Source organism: Pezoporus occidentalis, unplaced genomic scaffold, assembly GCF_034315485.1.
Source record: "Pezoporus occidentalis ecotype Australia unplaced genomic scaffold, CSIRO_AGI_Poc_V1 ctg178, whole genome shotgun sequence".
Classification (NCBI taxonomy): domain Eukaryota; kingdom Metazoa; phylum Chordata; class Aves; order Psittaciformes; family Psittacidae; genus Pezoporus; species Pezoporus occidentalis.
Window position 1 is genome coordinate 470,649 of NW_026913618.1, and position 15,661 is coordinate 486,309.

Sequence of the window (15,661 nt, forward strand, 5' to 3'; positions counted from 1 at the left end):
CCCCGGCACTGCCCCTCCCCGCGGGGTCCCGTCGGCCGCTGCCGCTCGCTGCAGGGCCCTGCCCGGCGCTGCCCGCCCGGCCCCGCCGCGCCCCCGGCCCCCGCCGTGTGGCGGCGCTGCGCGGCCGCGGAGCGGGGCGGCGGTGGCTGTGGCGGGGAGGGCCGGGCCGCGGCGGGGCGGGGCCGCGCGGGGTAGGTGCCGCGGCGGGCGGCCGCCGTCCCATCGGCAGTGGCGCCGGGGCCGGGAGCGCAGCATGGCCCCACCGGGCCCCGAGGGCGGCCGAGGTGAGGCGCGGCGGGCGGGGGCTGCCTCGGGGGCTCGCAGCGGGGCGGGGCGCTGTCAGCGCGGGGTCGGTGCTGGCGCGGCGGGAGTCCCGTTGCCCCCGCGCGCTCAGCGGCCCGGTCCGTGTCCCGCAGCTGCCATGGCCCCCGGGAAGAAGATCACGGCACGGATCAAGCGGACGCTGCCGGTGCGGGGCCCGCAGGCGCCGACGCTGAGCGAGCTGATGCGGTGGTACTGCCTCAACACCAACACGCACGGCTGCCGCCGCATCGTGGTGTCCCGCGGCCGCCTGCGCCGCTTCCTCTGGATCCTGCTCACCCTCAGCGCCGTGGGGCTCATCCTCTGGCAATGCGCGGAGCTCCTCATGAACTACTACAGCGCCTCGGTGTCCGTCACCGTCCAGTTCCAGAAGCTGCCCTTCCCCGCCGTCACCATCTGCAACATCAACCCCTACAAGTAAGCTCGGGGTCCCGGGGAGGGTGAGCCCCGCCGCTGGGCATCCTCTCAGCCCATGGCCAAACCTCCTCTGGGCTGCGCTCCGCAGTCGTGCCTGCCCGGGTTCCCCTCTGTGGCACTTTTGAGTACCACATCCACCTCTGTGCCGATGCTCTTCCCGCGCGTGTGGGTTACACTCACACCCTGACTGCTCAAGTGGACTCAGTCGATTTAGTCTCAGCTCCAGGCAGTTTCTGCTCGGCTCCGTGGTTCTCTTCAAATACCCATCTTTCCAGGACCCAAGTTTCAGGATTACAAACAACGGCATCTCCTGAATAATGGAAAAGGAATGTCTGTCACTCTTACGTTGCCTCTTCCTTACCCCATAGGATGCTTTGACATTATCCATCAGCAATACTTTTTCTTCTGCCATATTACACTTTACATCAATTCTTTTCTGCTCCCAGCTGCCCTGCCTGGCCCTGTGGGTGGCCCAGCCCCCAGTGCCTCTTGGCACAAAGGCAGAAGCCTTGTTCCCACATGCTTTGCCTCCTCAGGCTTGCTGACACAACCTCCAGGGAGCTTGGGAGTCTGTGAGCGCTCTCACTGTAGCTTAGTCTCTGCTTTGGTTTTTGTGGTCTTTCTCAGAGCTGTGCCTGCTTTGATGTGGATCGATGGGGTGGTGAGAGATCAGTGTGAGTCTGTGGCACAGTCTTGTCCCAAGTGATAGGATGCGTAGTGCAGTGGGTGAGGTGAGATGGGATGTCACTTCTTACCGTGTTGTCTCCAATGCAGGTACAGTGCCATGAAAGACTATTTATCTGAGCTGGACAAAGAGACAAAAAAGGCTTTGGAGACTTTCTACGGATTTTCGGAGGGCAAATCCAAGGTGCGCCGGTCGGTGGATGAGTGGAACAGCTCAGGGAGCGACTTCTTCCAGCAGATCCCTCTGCTGAAGTTTGAGGACTTCTCTAAGACGGCGACTGACTTTCACAGTGGCCAGAAGAGGAAAATAGAGGGCAGTGTCTTTCACAAGGATTCATCCATCGTGAACTCCGGGGATTCAAATGATATCATCGGCTTTCAGCTGGTGAGTGTCACTCTTCCTTGGCCAGCCAGTTCCCTGTGGGGCAGCAAAGGGGTGTTTTGGGTTGGTGTCCCTCGGCCAGTTTTATTGCCTCCTTAGGTGGCTTTATAGTGAGTAACCCTCCAGCTGCTCTTCTGCCCAGGCCTCCGTGGCTGCCTGCAGATTCAGCTCCCTGGAAGAGAACCTTCCTGAAGTCTGCCCAAATAGACTTAGTGCTTCCTGTGACCTTTCCTTTGGGCCTGAAACATTTGATCCTATCATTTAGCCCTGAATGAAAGGTCTTTGCTGCCCCTTTGGCCCCTTGGTGCCACTCTGACTCTGTGTGTGCATTGCTGGGGGTCACCCGTACTTTGTGGAACACTTGATTTCATTTCACCTGAAACACTTTTTCCCCTTTGTAATTATCAGTGCGATGCAAACAACAGCAGTGAGTGTGCACTGTATACATTCAGTTCTGGTGTTAATGCCATCCAGGAATGGTACAAGCTGCATTACATGAACATCATGGCACAAATTCCCCTGGAGACTAAAGAAAAATTGAGTTATTCTGCTGATGACCTTCTACTGACATGTTTCTTTGATGGCCTATCTTGTGACAAAAGGTCAGTGCACAGAACATCCCTCCAGCTTAACAGCTTATTTCCAAGTACATAGTATGTAGGAATTGAATATTTGGTGTTCGTTGAATCCCAGCAGGAGCCATTTCCAAATGAAAGCCAGCATTCATGTCTTCATCAGCTTTAATTATGCTCTTTAATTCCATTTACCCTCGTGTTCTGCTGTCCACATTTCATATAAACCTGTGGGGTTTGGCAGAATCAAATCTCCCTGTTTATGTTGGTGGCAGTGCAGTTGTGTGTGCCGGCGGGAGCAGTTTCCCTGTACAGTTATGGGGCTCAGACTACACTTGTACCTGGCTTCGTGGTTTTCCCACTGCCAGGAGCAAGCTGCCCTGTACCACTCACTACTGAGGGCATTCTGTATGTCTGTAATTGCACAAAGGCAAAAGGTCTTTTCTTGGAATGAAGACGTTTGCTTGAGTGGGAGGGGATGCTCAGAGGACAGACATGAATGTGTTTGAATCAGCTCCCCTGTGCAGCAGCTCTTCTGAAAGCCAAGATCCTTTAGACCCTTGGCTGCTGAATGACAGAGGACTGTGTCCCTTCCACCACCACCTTCTTCCTAGTGCTGTAAATCCACTTCCCCACCCTCTCAGCCCCTACTCCCACACAGCAACCTCCTGAACGTTTCAGTTCCTGGTGCTATTAAACCAGATCATATTTCCATGTAGTTCCAAGGTACTGGGAAAAGGACCCACACTTTTCAGCAAAATAAATCACCACCAACAAAAAAAGGGAAACATCCTGTCCTGCCACATCTCTGCCAAAGCAGAGCCCAGATCTGCTGACTTGCTCCCACAGACAGTGAAAACTGCCGAGGGCAATGTGACAACACTTGATTTCTTGCAGGCACTTCACTCGCTTCCATCACCCCCTGCATGGGAATTGCTACACCTTCAACAGCGGAGAAAACGGGACGGTGCTGAGCACCTCCACGGGCGGCAGCGAGTACGGTAAGAGACCGACCAGAGGCTGAGAGCTGCTGTTAGATAACAGTGGTTCAGTGAACTGGATCCCACTGGAGAGTGATTGATGTGTTGGCTCTAGATGTGCAAGCAGATTGGGGAAATGCTTGTTTGAACTAGTGCAAACCATTGCCAGAGAATACAAAGATAATATCATTGCATCACTAATGTTTTCCATTGGGAATTACAGCTTCCCGGTTATATAACTTTTTAAAGTAAGTTTCAGCCACCTTCTACGGAGACACAGCTTGTTCACTGGCCTTGGGGCCACAGAGGGACGGTGCTTGCTGCAGGGGTCTCAGTCTAGCATTGTAAAAGCTCTGCTTGGCTGTTACAGTTCTATTTAAGGCAGCTCTCCCTGCTCAGAAAAGCGGCTCTGGCTTCTGGTGTAACTCTGCTCCTGCCTTGCCTCTGTTCTTCAGGACTGCAGGTTGTTCTGTATATAGATGAAGCAGACTACAACCCCTTCCTGGTGACATCCACAGGAGCCAAGATCATCGTCCATGACCAGAATGAATATCCCTTCATTGAAGACATCGGCACAGAAATTGAGACCGCAGCGGCCACCTCCATCGGGATGCACTTTGTGAGTGACAGCAGTCCCATGTCCTTTTACCCCTTTGCCTTCAGACAGGTGTAAATATGAATCAATTGATGTTTGAACATGGCCAGCAGCTGGAAGGCTCTGACACCTCACACTTGAGCAGCTGAAGTGCCCCGAGGAAAATCCTGTGATAGCACTTTTCAGAACAAAGTTTTCCCTTTGCATAGAGACTGTTGGAGAATCAGGTCTCTCTAAGCCAACCAGCCACGGGGATTTTGTTTGTTCTCCTCCTCTTCTACCCCTTGCCTTTCCAGGGGATTTTTTTGTTTTGTTTTCGCAGCAAAATCCACAACCACAGAAACGTGTTAAGTGCCTCGTTGTGCTTTGGCAGTCAGCAGCCGAGTTCCCATCCCACGCAGGCTCTGGGGAGGAAGGGAAAGAGTTGGAGCTGTGGGGAACCTGCCTTAGGGTCAGGTCTGCAGTACACCCCCTGTAGCTATTCTGTGGGCTTCTTGCTATCCCAGCTGTAAAAGTGACTCGTTGGCAGTGACTCTGCCTTTGCCAGCTTAGTGAAGCATTCCAGTGAGGGCAGGGGGAGCTGCAGCTCCAAATTTCCCCTATTAGTGTAGTGCAGACAGGGCATTTGACCCGAGGGGCTGCTTTCCATGGCAGAGAAGTGAAAGCAGAGCCATCTGGCCAGCCTGACCTTCCCCTTTCATCTGGATGGCCGTTAAGTGAGCAGTTTAGTTCTGCCTTCTCTTCCCTGATGGTGGGTCTGGTCCATCAGTCAGCCCTTATCTGTCCGGGCTGGTCCCTGCATAAGAAAAGACATTGAGAACAGGGCTGATGGTTTTTAAGTTTGCAAATAGTTCACTATCTTCCAGCTGTCTGGAAAACCGGGCTGCAATCCCTTGGTCTGACCAGCGGGATAAATGCTACCTGGGAAATAAAGTGACTAGGAGGTATTGGAGCCAGGATGGTGTAAAGGAGGCAGTCTCACAAGACTGTTTCCTTTGTCGCTCTTACACCGTACAGGAGACGGTCACTGCAGGCAGAGCCTCAATATTTAATGCAACATTTTCCTGGCATGGTACATTTGGACTGTTGCATATAGAATAAAAACCAAAACTGAACGTATCTCAGTGGCTGTGTTTAAAAGATTTGGCATGAGGAAGTGATGCAATTGCATCCTAACATAACAGCCAGGAGAGAAGCTGGGCACAGCTTCTGGACTCAAAACAAATAGCTGTGATTACTCCAGAGCCATCCAAGAGGGAGTCATGATTGTCAGGACAGGGCTGCCCCACTAAGGTGCTGGACCAGTCCTTGTACCCACATTCTGGGTACACAAAGGAGGACACAGCAAAGTACCACACAGAGCGCTGCTCACTATAGGCTTGAACATGGCAATCCATGTTTCCCAAATGCAAATGTCAGTGTCCAGGTTATCGCTCCTGTATTTCTGCTGTGTACTGGGACTTACTCCCCCCCCACCTCCTCCAAAAAAGATGTCTGGAATGCAAACAAGGCATTGCTTGGTAGGAGTTTCGGTACTTTAGTTAAATATTTAGTTTGGAAATTATTTCAGTAACTGAATGAATAAGTAAGCTCTTATAGGAGTACAAGCTACAATAGAGAAGTTCTATACAAAGGATCTATCATCTGGTGGAAGATGCTGAGGCAGGTTGCTGGCACTAGGTTGTCTGTGGAAGTTAAAAGCATATTAAAAGCTGGTTTCATTCAGTTTTCAGAAGTAATCCATCCCTAATACTGAAACCACATGCTTCTGTGTCCACTCCAAAGAGATTTGAGCACCTTTCTGAAGGATCTGACTTGTACCATGCATGTCAGCTCCTTTAGAGCTGCAGACAGAAGTGGTAATTAGCCATCAGGTTTGACCTCAGTAACCTGCAGATGCATAGTCAGTGCCTGAAGGTAAGCAGGCTTTTCTCAGGTTCCTACTGAACTGATCCTTTTTAGGTTCAGCCCCTAATTTTAAACTCTATAGGGAAAGATAGGTGAATGGATCCTTAAATGGGTGTCATTTCTCGTGGTTTCAGGCCACTTTCTTTGTTATGAAGTGAATAATTACCGCAGGAAGATAAGAAGGGTTCCAAGCCGAGGTGAGGCAGGCTGCAGGAAGCATTGGTGCAGCCTAAATCAGCTCTTGTGAATTTGAGGGCTCCCAGCCTGGTTTCATCAGACCTCGCAGGCACTTGGCATTTCAGAGCTCTCTGTCTGGGCAGAGATTGCAGAACAGGAAAAGGTGTTGGCATTTATCAGAGAGGAAGGGTCAAAGCAGTACCTGGAAAAAGTCCTGAAGGTGATGCAAACATTTGATTTAGAGACGTTTTGGAGAGGTGCTGTTGAGCACTCACAGAGCCTAAAGTGCTCTTTTAGCCATGGAACAGGAGCAGCCAGGGCAACAGCAGCCTGGGAAGGTGGGTTTCAAAGGAAAGAAAACAAAACCCAACCAACAGCCCCCTTCCCTCAAAACACAAACACATCAGGATAAACTATGCCTCTAGGACTTAGCAATGACAGAAAACATACATATGAATAACTCTGCTTTGAAAGAGCCTCGCTGCTGTGATTATGGCACCTCAGCATTCCTGCAGAGGTTTTCAGTGAAGGCAGCAGATAACTCAGCCAGAACTGTGTTTTGGGAAATGGGAATTACAAGCAAAACAGCCCCGTATTCTGACAAGTGACTGACAAATCATTTGAGATGGCAAAAGCTAAAGGTGCTGCTCAGACCTGCCCCATCACTTGGTTTCAGAATTGTGATGAACAGCCACTAAATCCTGTGGTTTCGCTGAACTCCATAACCAAGGGTTGTTCTTTCCTGGTTCTCAGACTCGGTCTCGGAAGCTGAGCAAACCCTACAGTGACTGCACGGAGACTGGGGCTGATATTCCAGTAGAAAACCTCTACAACAAGAGCTACTCACTCCAGGTACATCTGTTGCATTTGTTTTGTCAATTGCTTGAAAACTACCTTCATAAAAAGCTTTCTGATATTCTGGAGTTCAGGATCTGACATTGTGAGCAGTGCAGGCGTGGGGTCACTGCCCTTAACCACTGATGTAAAATACCACAGCACTTTTTAGAATCCAAGTTTTATTCCTAAGTGGTTGATGTTTGAAGTTCCCTTAGGCACCCTGCTAGATAAAGAAAGAACATGAGCTCATTAGGCAATTTTCAAGCAATGTGAGACTGGAAAATATTGGCCAAGTAAATGTTGCAGCTTAGTAACCCTTGAAGCCAGAAATTGTGACCTTTAGGACTCTCAAGAGTAACAGATACCATCTAATCAGTATCCAGATAGCAGGATGTTTGTTTGCAGAGTAAGTTTCCACTAATTTTGCATGGTTTCTGTAATTGGGTCCTCCTGGAGGGTGTCAGTTGTTGTAGCACTCTCCACTTGAAGAATTGTAATTATATCAGCTGCTGCCTGCTGCAAAGCCTGTGCCTAGAATGGGTTTTGGTTTATGGGGTATTATACCTGAAAGCTGCTGTGATGTATTGCCAGTTAGCATCACAGACATTATCTCAAGTTTTAATAACAGTACTTCACTGAAACTCAGTGCTCAGGAGAGCTGGGACTGGGACCAAAAGGCTTGACTGGGATTTCAAAAAGACAAGCTCAGTTCCTGCTTGTTCCAACCCGTTAAGAGTTTTAGCTCAAGACACTGACTGCTGCCCAATAATCCTTAAAACTCCAGGTCTCTAAATAGGCACCAGCACAATTTGGTCAAAGCTGTGAGCGTTTTCACCAGTGAGTCACTTCCCACACCTAGTTGTTGATTCATGGACCACATGCCACAGCAGACAAAAAACTTCCTTGGCTGTGCAAAGAGCAACTGCACCAGCTGAAGCTCTTGATGGCTGTAGGGCAAGTGGGGGCACTCTCAGAGCCCCCCTCAGAGAGGAGCCATACTCATTTCTTGCACTAGAGCCTACACCCTCCACAGCACTTTCTGCCTGTATTTGTATTCGCTAGCAACAGAGCCTTAAGGCCCAGGGAAGTGGGGCTCCCACTTTAACACTACTGGCATAAACAGCAGATGGTTTTAGGTGGACACAGCCTGGGCCTTGGCACTGCAGAGGCACAGGAGCCCTTGGTTTATCTCCACCAGATTTGCCTGCACTCCTGCTTTCAGAAGGCGATGGTGGACTCATGCGGCTGTGCCCAGTACGCTCAGCCCTTACCCGCTGGGGCAGAGTACTGCAACTACAAGAAGAACCCCAACTGGAGTAAGTATTCAAACACACCACACGTGCCTCAGCTGCCAGCCATAACACCACAGCCCAGCCCTGCCTGCACCCAGCACCGCCTCAGCCCACTTCAGACCCTGTACCAGAGCCTGAGACTGGTGCTCTTGTTTAGATTGACTTGTTCCTGACAGTTGTCCTAATTGCTTGTCATTTGTGTACACCACACTTGACCTGGTGAGGCGATTGTTCATGCCTGTAGCAAGTGACAACTACTTCTCAGGGTATTTTGCAATATTTACAGGGTAAATCTTTTTATTCTCACCACAGAGGTGATGGCCACAAAGGACACCTCCACCCCAGAAGCTCCACTCCAGCACAGGTAGCTTTTCTTTCTGGCTTCTCATCCGCATGTCCTGCTCCCTTCTTGCAGTGTACTGCTACTACAAGCTGCACGAGAAGTTCGTGAAGGAGCAACTGGGCTGCCAGCAAATCTGCAAAGATGCCTGCAGGTAAGTCCTGCCCATGACCAGGGCTAAAATGCCTGGCGAGAGCTGAGCCCCCAGCTGACAGCCTGCATCTCTCCCCAGCTTCAAGGAGTGGGCGCTTACCACCAGCATCGCCCAGTGGCCATCCACCGTGTCAGAGGTGAGTTCCTAATCACAGTGTGGTGACAGCACGTGGCACAGCAAGGCTTTTACAAACGCAGAGCTTCAGCGGAAGCTGGGGGCCCCTGGGGTGTTCATTAGCCCTTCAGTGGTGCTCCTCCCAGAGGCTCAGTCTATAGTGTCCAGGTCAGGGCTTCCCTCCAGGGGTTCACCATTAAACCGAGGTTTGGCTTGTGGGTAGGGAGATCCCCTCAGGGACCCATGGCGCACATTCAGTCCTGGCACCCACACTGGTCCGTGGAGGTGCTGAGCCTGAGCTTCCTTACCAGGGGGTTTCTACACAAGCACACACACCTATAACAGTTTTTTCTGTCTTTTTCCCAGGACTGGATGCTTCGAGTTCTCTCTTGGGACAAAGGGCAAAAAATCAACAAGAAGCTGAACAAGTAGGTTTCTCTGTATGTGTTTCTAGCTTGCACCTCAAGCTCAGATACAATCTCAGCAGCCCTAATGATGGCAATTGGGAAAAAAGCTCCCTTAGAGCGGCCCAGCCCTACTGGTCCAACTGGTTATTTGCATAGTTTTTCAGTATGTTTCATGTTATTGTTTTACTAAACCCTCAACCTGCCTTTTGCTTCTCTCAGGACAGACCTCGCGAACCTCATGGTGTTTTACAAAGACCTGAATGAGAGATTCATTTCGGAGAATCCTGCTAACACAGTGAGTTCCCTACTCACCCACAGGGAGATGTGGCTCTTCCTCCCTCAGGCAGGCTGGAAGCTTTCATTTGGCCAGGGGAGTTGTCCCATCCTGCAGGGACAGGAAACTGCCTGGATGATGTGCCAGGTCCTGCCCTTCACAGCTCTTTTATATGGGGCTGTTTTTCCAACTGACCAGTCCCAAGCCCTGCACTGGGGTGGGCTGCCCATGGTACGTGTAGCACTGAGCTCCTGCCAGAGCAGAGCGGGAGAGGATAACCAGGCAGCAGAGGAAGGGCTCTCCAGTTCAGCAGTGCTCAGCAAGCTCCGGGTGCCCCAGCTCAGCACAGACTCACCACACACCATAACAGTGCCATGAACGTGGACCTGGCACCCACAGGAACCCATAACCTTGTGCTCTCCTCTTCCAGCTCGTCATTCTTCTTTCCAACTTCGGAGGCCAGCTGGGCCTTTGGATGAGCTGCTCGGTCGTGTGTGTCATTGAGATCATCGAGGTCTTCTTCATCGATTCGCTTTCCATCGTGATGCGGCGCCAGTGGCAAAAGGCAAAGAAGTGGTGGAACAACCGGCAACGGGAGCGGCCGGGGAAGCCCCCGCAGGCCGGAGACCTGGAGAGGCAGGGCCACGACAACCCCGTCTGCATCGATGAGGACCTGCCCACCTTCAACACCGCCCTGCGCCTGCCGCTGCCCCCGGAGAGCCCCCTGCCCAGGACTCCCCCCCCCAACTACAGCACTTTGCGGCTAGAGACTGCCTTCACGGAGCAGCTGCCCGACACACTAGAGCTTGGCCAGCACTGACCCTTATTTACCCACCCACCCAGGTGCCAGAAGAAGAGGTGGGTGCTGGACCCATGTGTCCAGGGGCAAAAAGCACATACCCAAATGAGCACTGAAGGCCTTTCGGGTCAGACCCTTATTCAGGGATTGAACTTGCAGTCAAAGCTTCTCTGAGCAAAGCTCAGACACAAAAGCCAAGGGCTCGGGGACATTAGGAACTTCAACATCAGTTCTCAAGTTAATCATTGCAAGAGATGGCTGGAGCAGGATGTGGCACTGAGCTGGGATGTCTTGCCAGACAGAGGCATTATTATCATTAGCAACCAACTGAACACACCCCCTTGTATGGGCAGGAATAGCTCCACAGCAGAAGGCTGGTGCCATATTGAGTATTAACACTAATTGCTCTCTGCTGTGTTGCTTGACTTGTGGGAAAAGCCCAGGGCTTTCAGGAATGCAGCATGACATTTGCAGGAAGGGGCATGACTGTTTGGTAAGAGCACAAAAAGGATAAAAGGAAAGCTCTCAAGTTGAATTTTGATGAGGTGGCCTGAGGAGCAATTTATTCCGAGATGAAAAGGTAAGAAAGCCATAGATGTCCTTGTAGAGCAAGTCATTACACAGCTTGAGCAGGAGAACCTAAGTCAGCCCAAAAGAATGCTCTGAAAGAGCATGAAATCTAATTTGGATCACAGCAACAAACTGCATACCCTGTTTGGTTCCACATCACCCAAGCTGCCATTACAGTCTCAAAGGAGCTTGTTGGGCAGCCTCAGCCACACGTGATTTCCCAGCAGGCTCAAAAGGAGCTGCTGCTCTTCCTCCTGAGCCCCAGCACAAACACCCCAGGACTGACACCCACTTCAGCGCCCCAGAGCTGCCCTGGGCTCCACGCACAGCAGGAGGAGGCTGAAGGATCCATCTGCCCATGGTACATCGTCCACTGGCCTACACCTGCTCCACTCCACAGTGCTGCATCAACACCCACACTCTGCCTCCTGTGCACTGAGCCAGGCCACTTCCAGAGCCCACTGCCTGCACCCACATGGCTGTGGGGAGACCCCCGGGGTACACAGCCACAGCACCCTTCTACTTGCTGCCAGTCCTGCACCCAGCTCCTTCCTGCCATAGCCAATTCTTAGCTGTCTAGAGCACACTATAGGTGTTGAGGATGAGCATAGCCTACACTGGGTTGGCTGCTTCGGGGTTTGTAGAGCAAGAATGATTCAGAGCGCGTGTGTGCGTGTGTGAGTGTAAGAAAGCCTCTTTTGCTCTCTCTGTATAAGCTTATATAGAATCCAGAAAGGTTCTTTGATGTGCAATAAAAGATATTTTAACTGAGTTATTTAAATAGCTGATAAAGTAAAAAAAAATAAAGATATATTTTTGAATAATTGCTTTGCTGTTTTGTTGGTGTTTTAAAGTCAGCAATAGACAAGTTTATCCACAGACAGCCAGGAGATGCAGGACTTGCCCTGAGCAGCCTGGCCAGGTCCCCAGGCCTGTCTGCAGAGGTGGGGCTGTGCTGCAGCACATTGCTCCACCTGGCTCAGGAGCACAATGAAAATGCCTTTTGGAACACAGCATTCACCACCAAGGTGACCAAAACCACTGTCCCCAGACAGGTCTTCTCCAGATGGTCCTTTGGAGACCTCAGGAGAAGAGAGAAGCATGTTTGCTCTGCCCCAGAGCCCCTTCTCTAGTGCAGGAAGGTGAGGTGTTTGGAGTAAACCCTGCTCATCTCATCACCTCTAGTGCAACGTCAAACATCAACCACCCCCATTACACCAGGCTTGCCCCACTTGCAAGAATGGCAGAACAGACCTAGAAGAAGACTGAAGAGCCTGTGCAAACACATGCACACCTTCACATAACCAGCGTGAGCCATCCTGGCTACAGCAGTGATGGAAATAACAGCAACCTTCAGAGCTACGTAACACCTTACAGTGCCTTCCTTACCACTTTGTTGCATCTTTCTATAGGAGCTGCTTTGACTCAGCCACACCTGGGTAAGGACCAGCTCCCAGGGGCTGCTGGGGCCAGCTTTGACTCCAGTTCTACAAAGCACAGCCTCTAAGGACACCGAGAGGGGGAAAACCTCCCTAAGAAAAAGCAAAGCAAAACACTGCAGTGACACCATAGCACAGGTCCAGTCCTCACCTGTACCTGTGTGTGCAGCACCAGCTCTGTTCACGTAGCACAGGTCCAGTCCTCACCTGTACCTGTGTGTGCAGCACCAGCTCTGTTCACATAGCACAGGTCCAGTCCTCACCTGTACCTGTGTGTGCAGCACCAGCTCTGTTCGCTTCACACACCGCAGGCAGTACCAAGAGAGGCTGCAGGAGCTCTGCTCACTGCTGGCACTGCACAGCATGGCTCCTTCCCCAGCACTATCTCCTCTCACAGAGGCTCCTCTTCCTCTCCAGCAGCTCGAGTGACTCCATTCCCTCCCAACATCCCCCCAGCACCAAGGGCTGGGTTATATCAGTAGGTGCTAATCATGGGAACCTCCTGCAGCTGCTGCTGGAGCATCACTGCACCGGGCCCTGCAGCACAGCTCAGAATGGGCTGAGGGGACACGGCCTCTTGTCCCTCGTGCTTCCGACCGCATCGCAGCCTGGGGCTGTGCCTGCAGGCACTGCAGGCTGGCTCCCAGTGCTTTCTCTGGGGTACCTGAGAAGGTGAAGCCTTGCAGTGATGTGGTCCTTCTAGAAAGGCTTAGAACCACAGGATCCCAGACTGGGTTGGGTTGGAAGGGACCTTAAGGCTCATCCAGTTCCAGCCTCTGCCACGGGCAGGGACACCTTCCTCTAGAGCAGCTTGCTCCAAGCCCCTGTGTCCAACCTGGCCTTGAACACTGCCAGGGATGGGGCAGCCACAGCTTCTCTGGGGACCCTGTGCCAAAGGCTTCCCAGAGCAAAACTAAGGCCTTAAAAATAAACTGAGTGGTGCCAGTCCTGCAGCATGGATTGGTCAAACCTTGTACCCAATGACTGAGTCCATGTGACTGGGAGCAAGGCTGCTGCAGCGTCATGCTCCCCGCAGCGTGCCTGTGAGGCCTCGCTGGTGGATAACACAGGATGTGTCCCGGCACCTTTTGGCACAAACACTCACTTTAAGCTCTTCGGAAAAGCCCAGGTTTTCTGGAGGTGCATTTGCTGCTCAGGGCACGCAGCACCTTTGCTCCTCGGATGAATGATCCCTGGGAAGCAGGAAGCCGCGGAGCAGCTCCAGAAAGGGATTACTTCATCCCAAATTTCAGACTGAGCTCCACTGGGCTGCTGAGTCATCTTAAACACGGAGCACTGCCCGGGACGGTGCGAGGATCAGCTCTGACACACGCTGAACATCATAGGCTGAAAGCGTTTGAGTAAACCAGCTTGGGCTTTATGGGAACAAGAGGCTGTAAAGCTTCTGGAGGTGATGTCCCTTCCACCGCTGCTGCTGGGGTGGGGTGGGAAGCTCTTCCCATGGGACAGCATTCCAGGGCACTGGTGGGAGCCCAGGGAGCTCAAGGGTCCCAGTGGGGGTGACGATGGCCCCAGCCCCACAGCCCCAGGCTTTGGCTTCATGCGGTACCTGAACACGCTGCAAAGGCAGAGGCAGCATCGCAGGCACCGGGTGAAGGACACCCCAGGGAGAGGTGTTGGAACAACCCTGCAGCACCAGGAGCTGGTGACTCACAGGGAAAGGCTGCCTGTGCCTGTGCCTGTGCATGTACCTATGCCTGTGCCTGCCCCTGCGCCTGTACCTGTGCTCTTCTGCAGCTCCCAGCCGCAGCAGGAGGTTGCAGGTGATGGAGGAGCTGCTGGGGAAGGGGATGATGAGGAGGAAGCTTTGCAGGAATCCACTGGGGGATGCCCAGACAGAAATGGGTGTGAAAGGGCCCGGAGCCTGCCGGGTCCTGCTGGCACAGACACCTCCGTGCACGGCGTCACAGAGCCTGCTGGCCGGAGCCAGGACCTGCTTCCTCTCAGCTAATGCACAGCTGCCCTGTGACAGCGTTCAGGGGCACGCACCAGATCCATCCTCAAAGCAACCCTTCTGACCCAACCCGAACCCAGAGAGCTCGGGCCTTTGCTTTGTGGGTGCCTATTTCTGCAGTTACTGTCCTGACCTACCCCAGAGCACTCAAAGGCTGCAGGGGCTCATCCTGCCCCGAGGAGCTTGGAGCTTGGTTTGTCCGAGCTGTGGTGGAAGCACACAGATCCAGCAGCAACCCCAGTGCTCCCAGCTGCACTGCACCAACACCTGCACAGTGAGAGGAGCAGAGGCAGAGGCAGCACCACCTCCAGCAGCAGGGCTTGCTGCTCCAGTGTTTTCGAGGGCCAAAACTGCTGGGCAAAGGCTTCTCCTGGTGGAAAACAAGACTTTCCCCTGACTCTGCAGGAGCAGCCACATGGAAGTGACTCAAAACAGGAGAGATAAATGTGGGAAGGATGGGAGGTTTCCCGGTCAGGCTGAGTTACACCTGGAAACCCAGAGAAGAAAGGGAGCATCCAACCTCCCAGCCAACCTGCCCTGAGTGCCACAATGAACAGTAAGCCACAGATTCCTTGGAAAATGCATCTGAGACACAGCCTGGCCCCATCCCGATCCCAGTCATCCAAGGCACCGCTGTCCCCAGCCCCATCATTGCCACAGCCCCGGGATGTCAGCCTGGATGGTGACTGCAGCCCCTCGGAGCAAGGAGATGGCTGCTTAAAGCTGCCCAAAGCTGCTCCCACCTGGGCAGCATCGAGGGGGTTAAGGGCTGCCTGGGCCCCCTTCCACACTGGAGACATCCAGTGGTCCACAAACAGGTTTGGGAGCTAAATGCCTCATTAATGTAAATGGGGCGGGGCTGGGGAACGTCATCTCCAGCACATGCCTATGGAAAACCCATTCAGGCTCTGAGCCCCCACCTGAGCCCTGCAGTCAGATGCAGCTCTGGGAGGCCGGACATTGAGGGTGCTTCCATTTCACCCTCACCTCTGGGCAGGTGACCCAGCTCCATGACCATCGGCACTGGGAAGTGTCTCCTCCAGGCACCCAGCAAGGGGCTCCCAGGGCTGTGGCAGCTCCTGCTCCTTTGGTCCCACATTGGTGAGCACCATCACTCAATTGCCCTGGGGCAATCCACAGAATCCCAGCCTGGCTTGGGTTGGAATGGATCTTAAATCTCCTCCAGCTCCAACCCCAGCCACGGGCAGGGACCCCTTCCACTGGAGCAGCTTGCTCCAAGCCCTTGTGTCCAACCTGGCCTTGAACACTGCCAGAATTCCCCACCACGGGTACCAGGTCTCAGCCACCCCCACCATCCCATGGGGATGCGGAGGCTCCTTCCAGGAGCATCCCGAGCACAGGCCGGGCCCTGGCAGTGCTGCAGGTTTCAGACAAGCTGAGTCAAAGGTTAACCCAGGATTGCA

General features: G+C 52.9%; 1 protein-coding gene across 2 annotated transcripts; it reads left to right on the forward strand.

The window, feature by feature from the left end:
- Positions 1–132: 132 nt before the first annotated feature.
- SCNN1G (sodium channel epithelial 1 subunit gamma) lies at positions 133–11,647 on the forward strand. 2 transcript variants are annotated; one of them, XM_062614715.1, is made up of 13 exons: positions 133–284; positions 417–738; positions 1,513–1,807; positions 2,213–2,406; positions 3,274–3,377; positions 3,812–3,975; positions 6,790–6,888; positions 8,072–8,189; positions 8,581–8,659; positions 8,738–8,795; positions 9,140–9,201; positions 9,400–9,475; positions 9,885–11,647. In XM_062614715.1, exons 1-13 carry the CDS (start codon positions 254–256, stop codon positions 10,272–10,274), a joined length of 1,992 nt encoding a protein of 663 aa, XP_062470699.1. In that variant the 5' UTR covers positions 133–253; the 3' UTR covers positions 10,275–11,647. The 2 variants fall into 2 exon arrangements, with proteins under 2 accessions (XP_062470699.1, XP_062470700.1); XM_062614716.1 differs by having other exon boundaries at positions 2,279–2,406.
- Positions 11,648–15,661: the final 4,014 nt, after the last annotated feature.

Coding starts and splice junctions, on each gene's coding strand:
- SCNN1G (XM_062614715.1), top strand. CDS start 254: ATGGCCCCACCGGGCCCCGAGGGCGGCCGAG. Junction 6,889..8,071: donor ACAAGAGCTACTCACTCCAG/GTACATCTGTTG, acceptor TATCTCCACCAG/ATTTGCCTGCACTCCTGCTT. Junction 9,202..9,399: donor ATCAACAAGAAGCTGAACAA/GTAGGTTTCTCT, acceptor TGCTTCTCTCAG/GACAGACCTCGCGAACCTCA.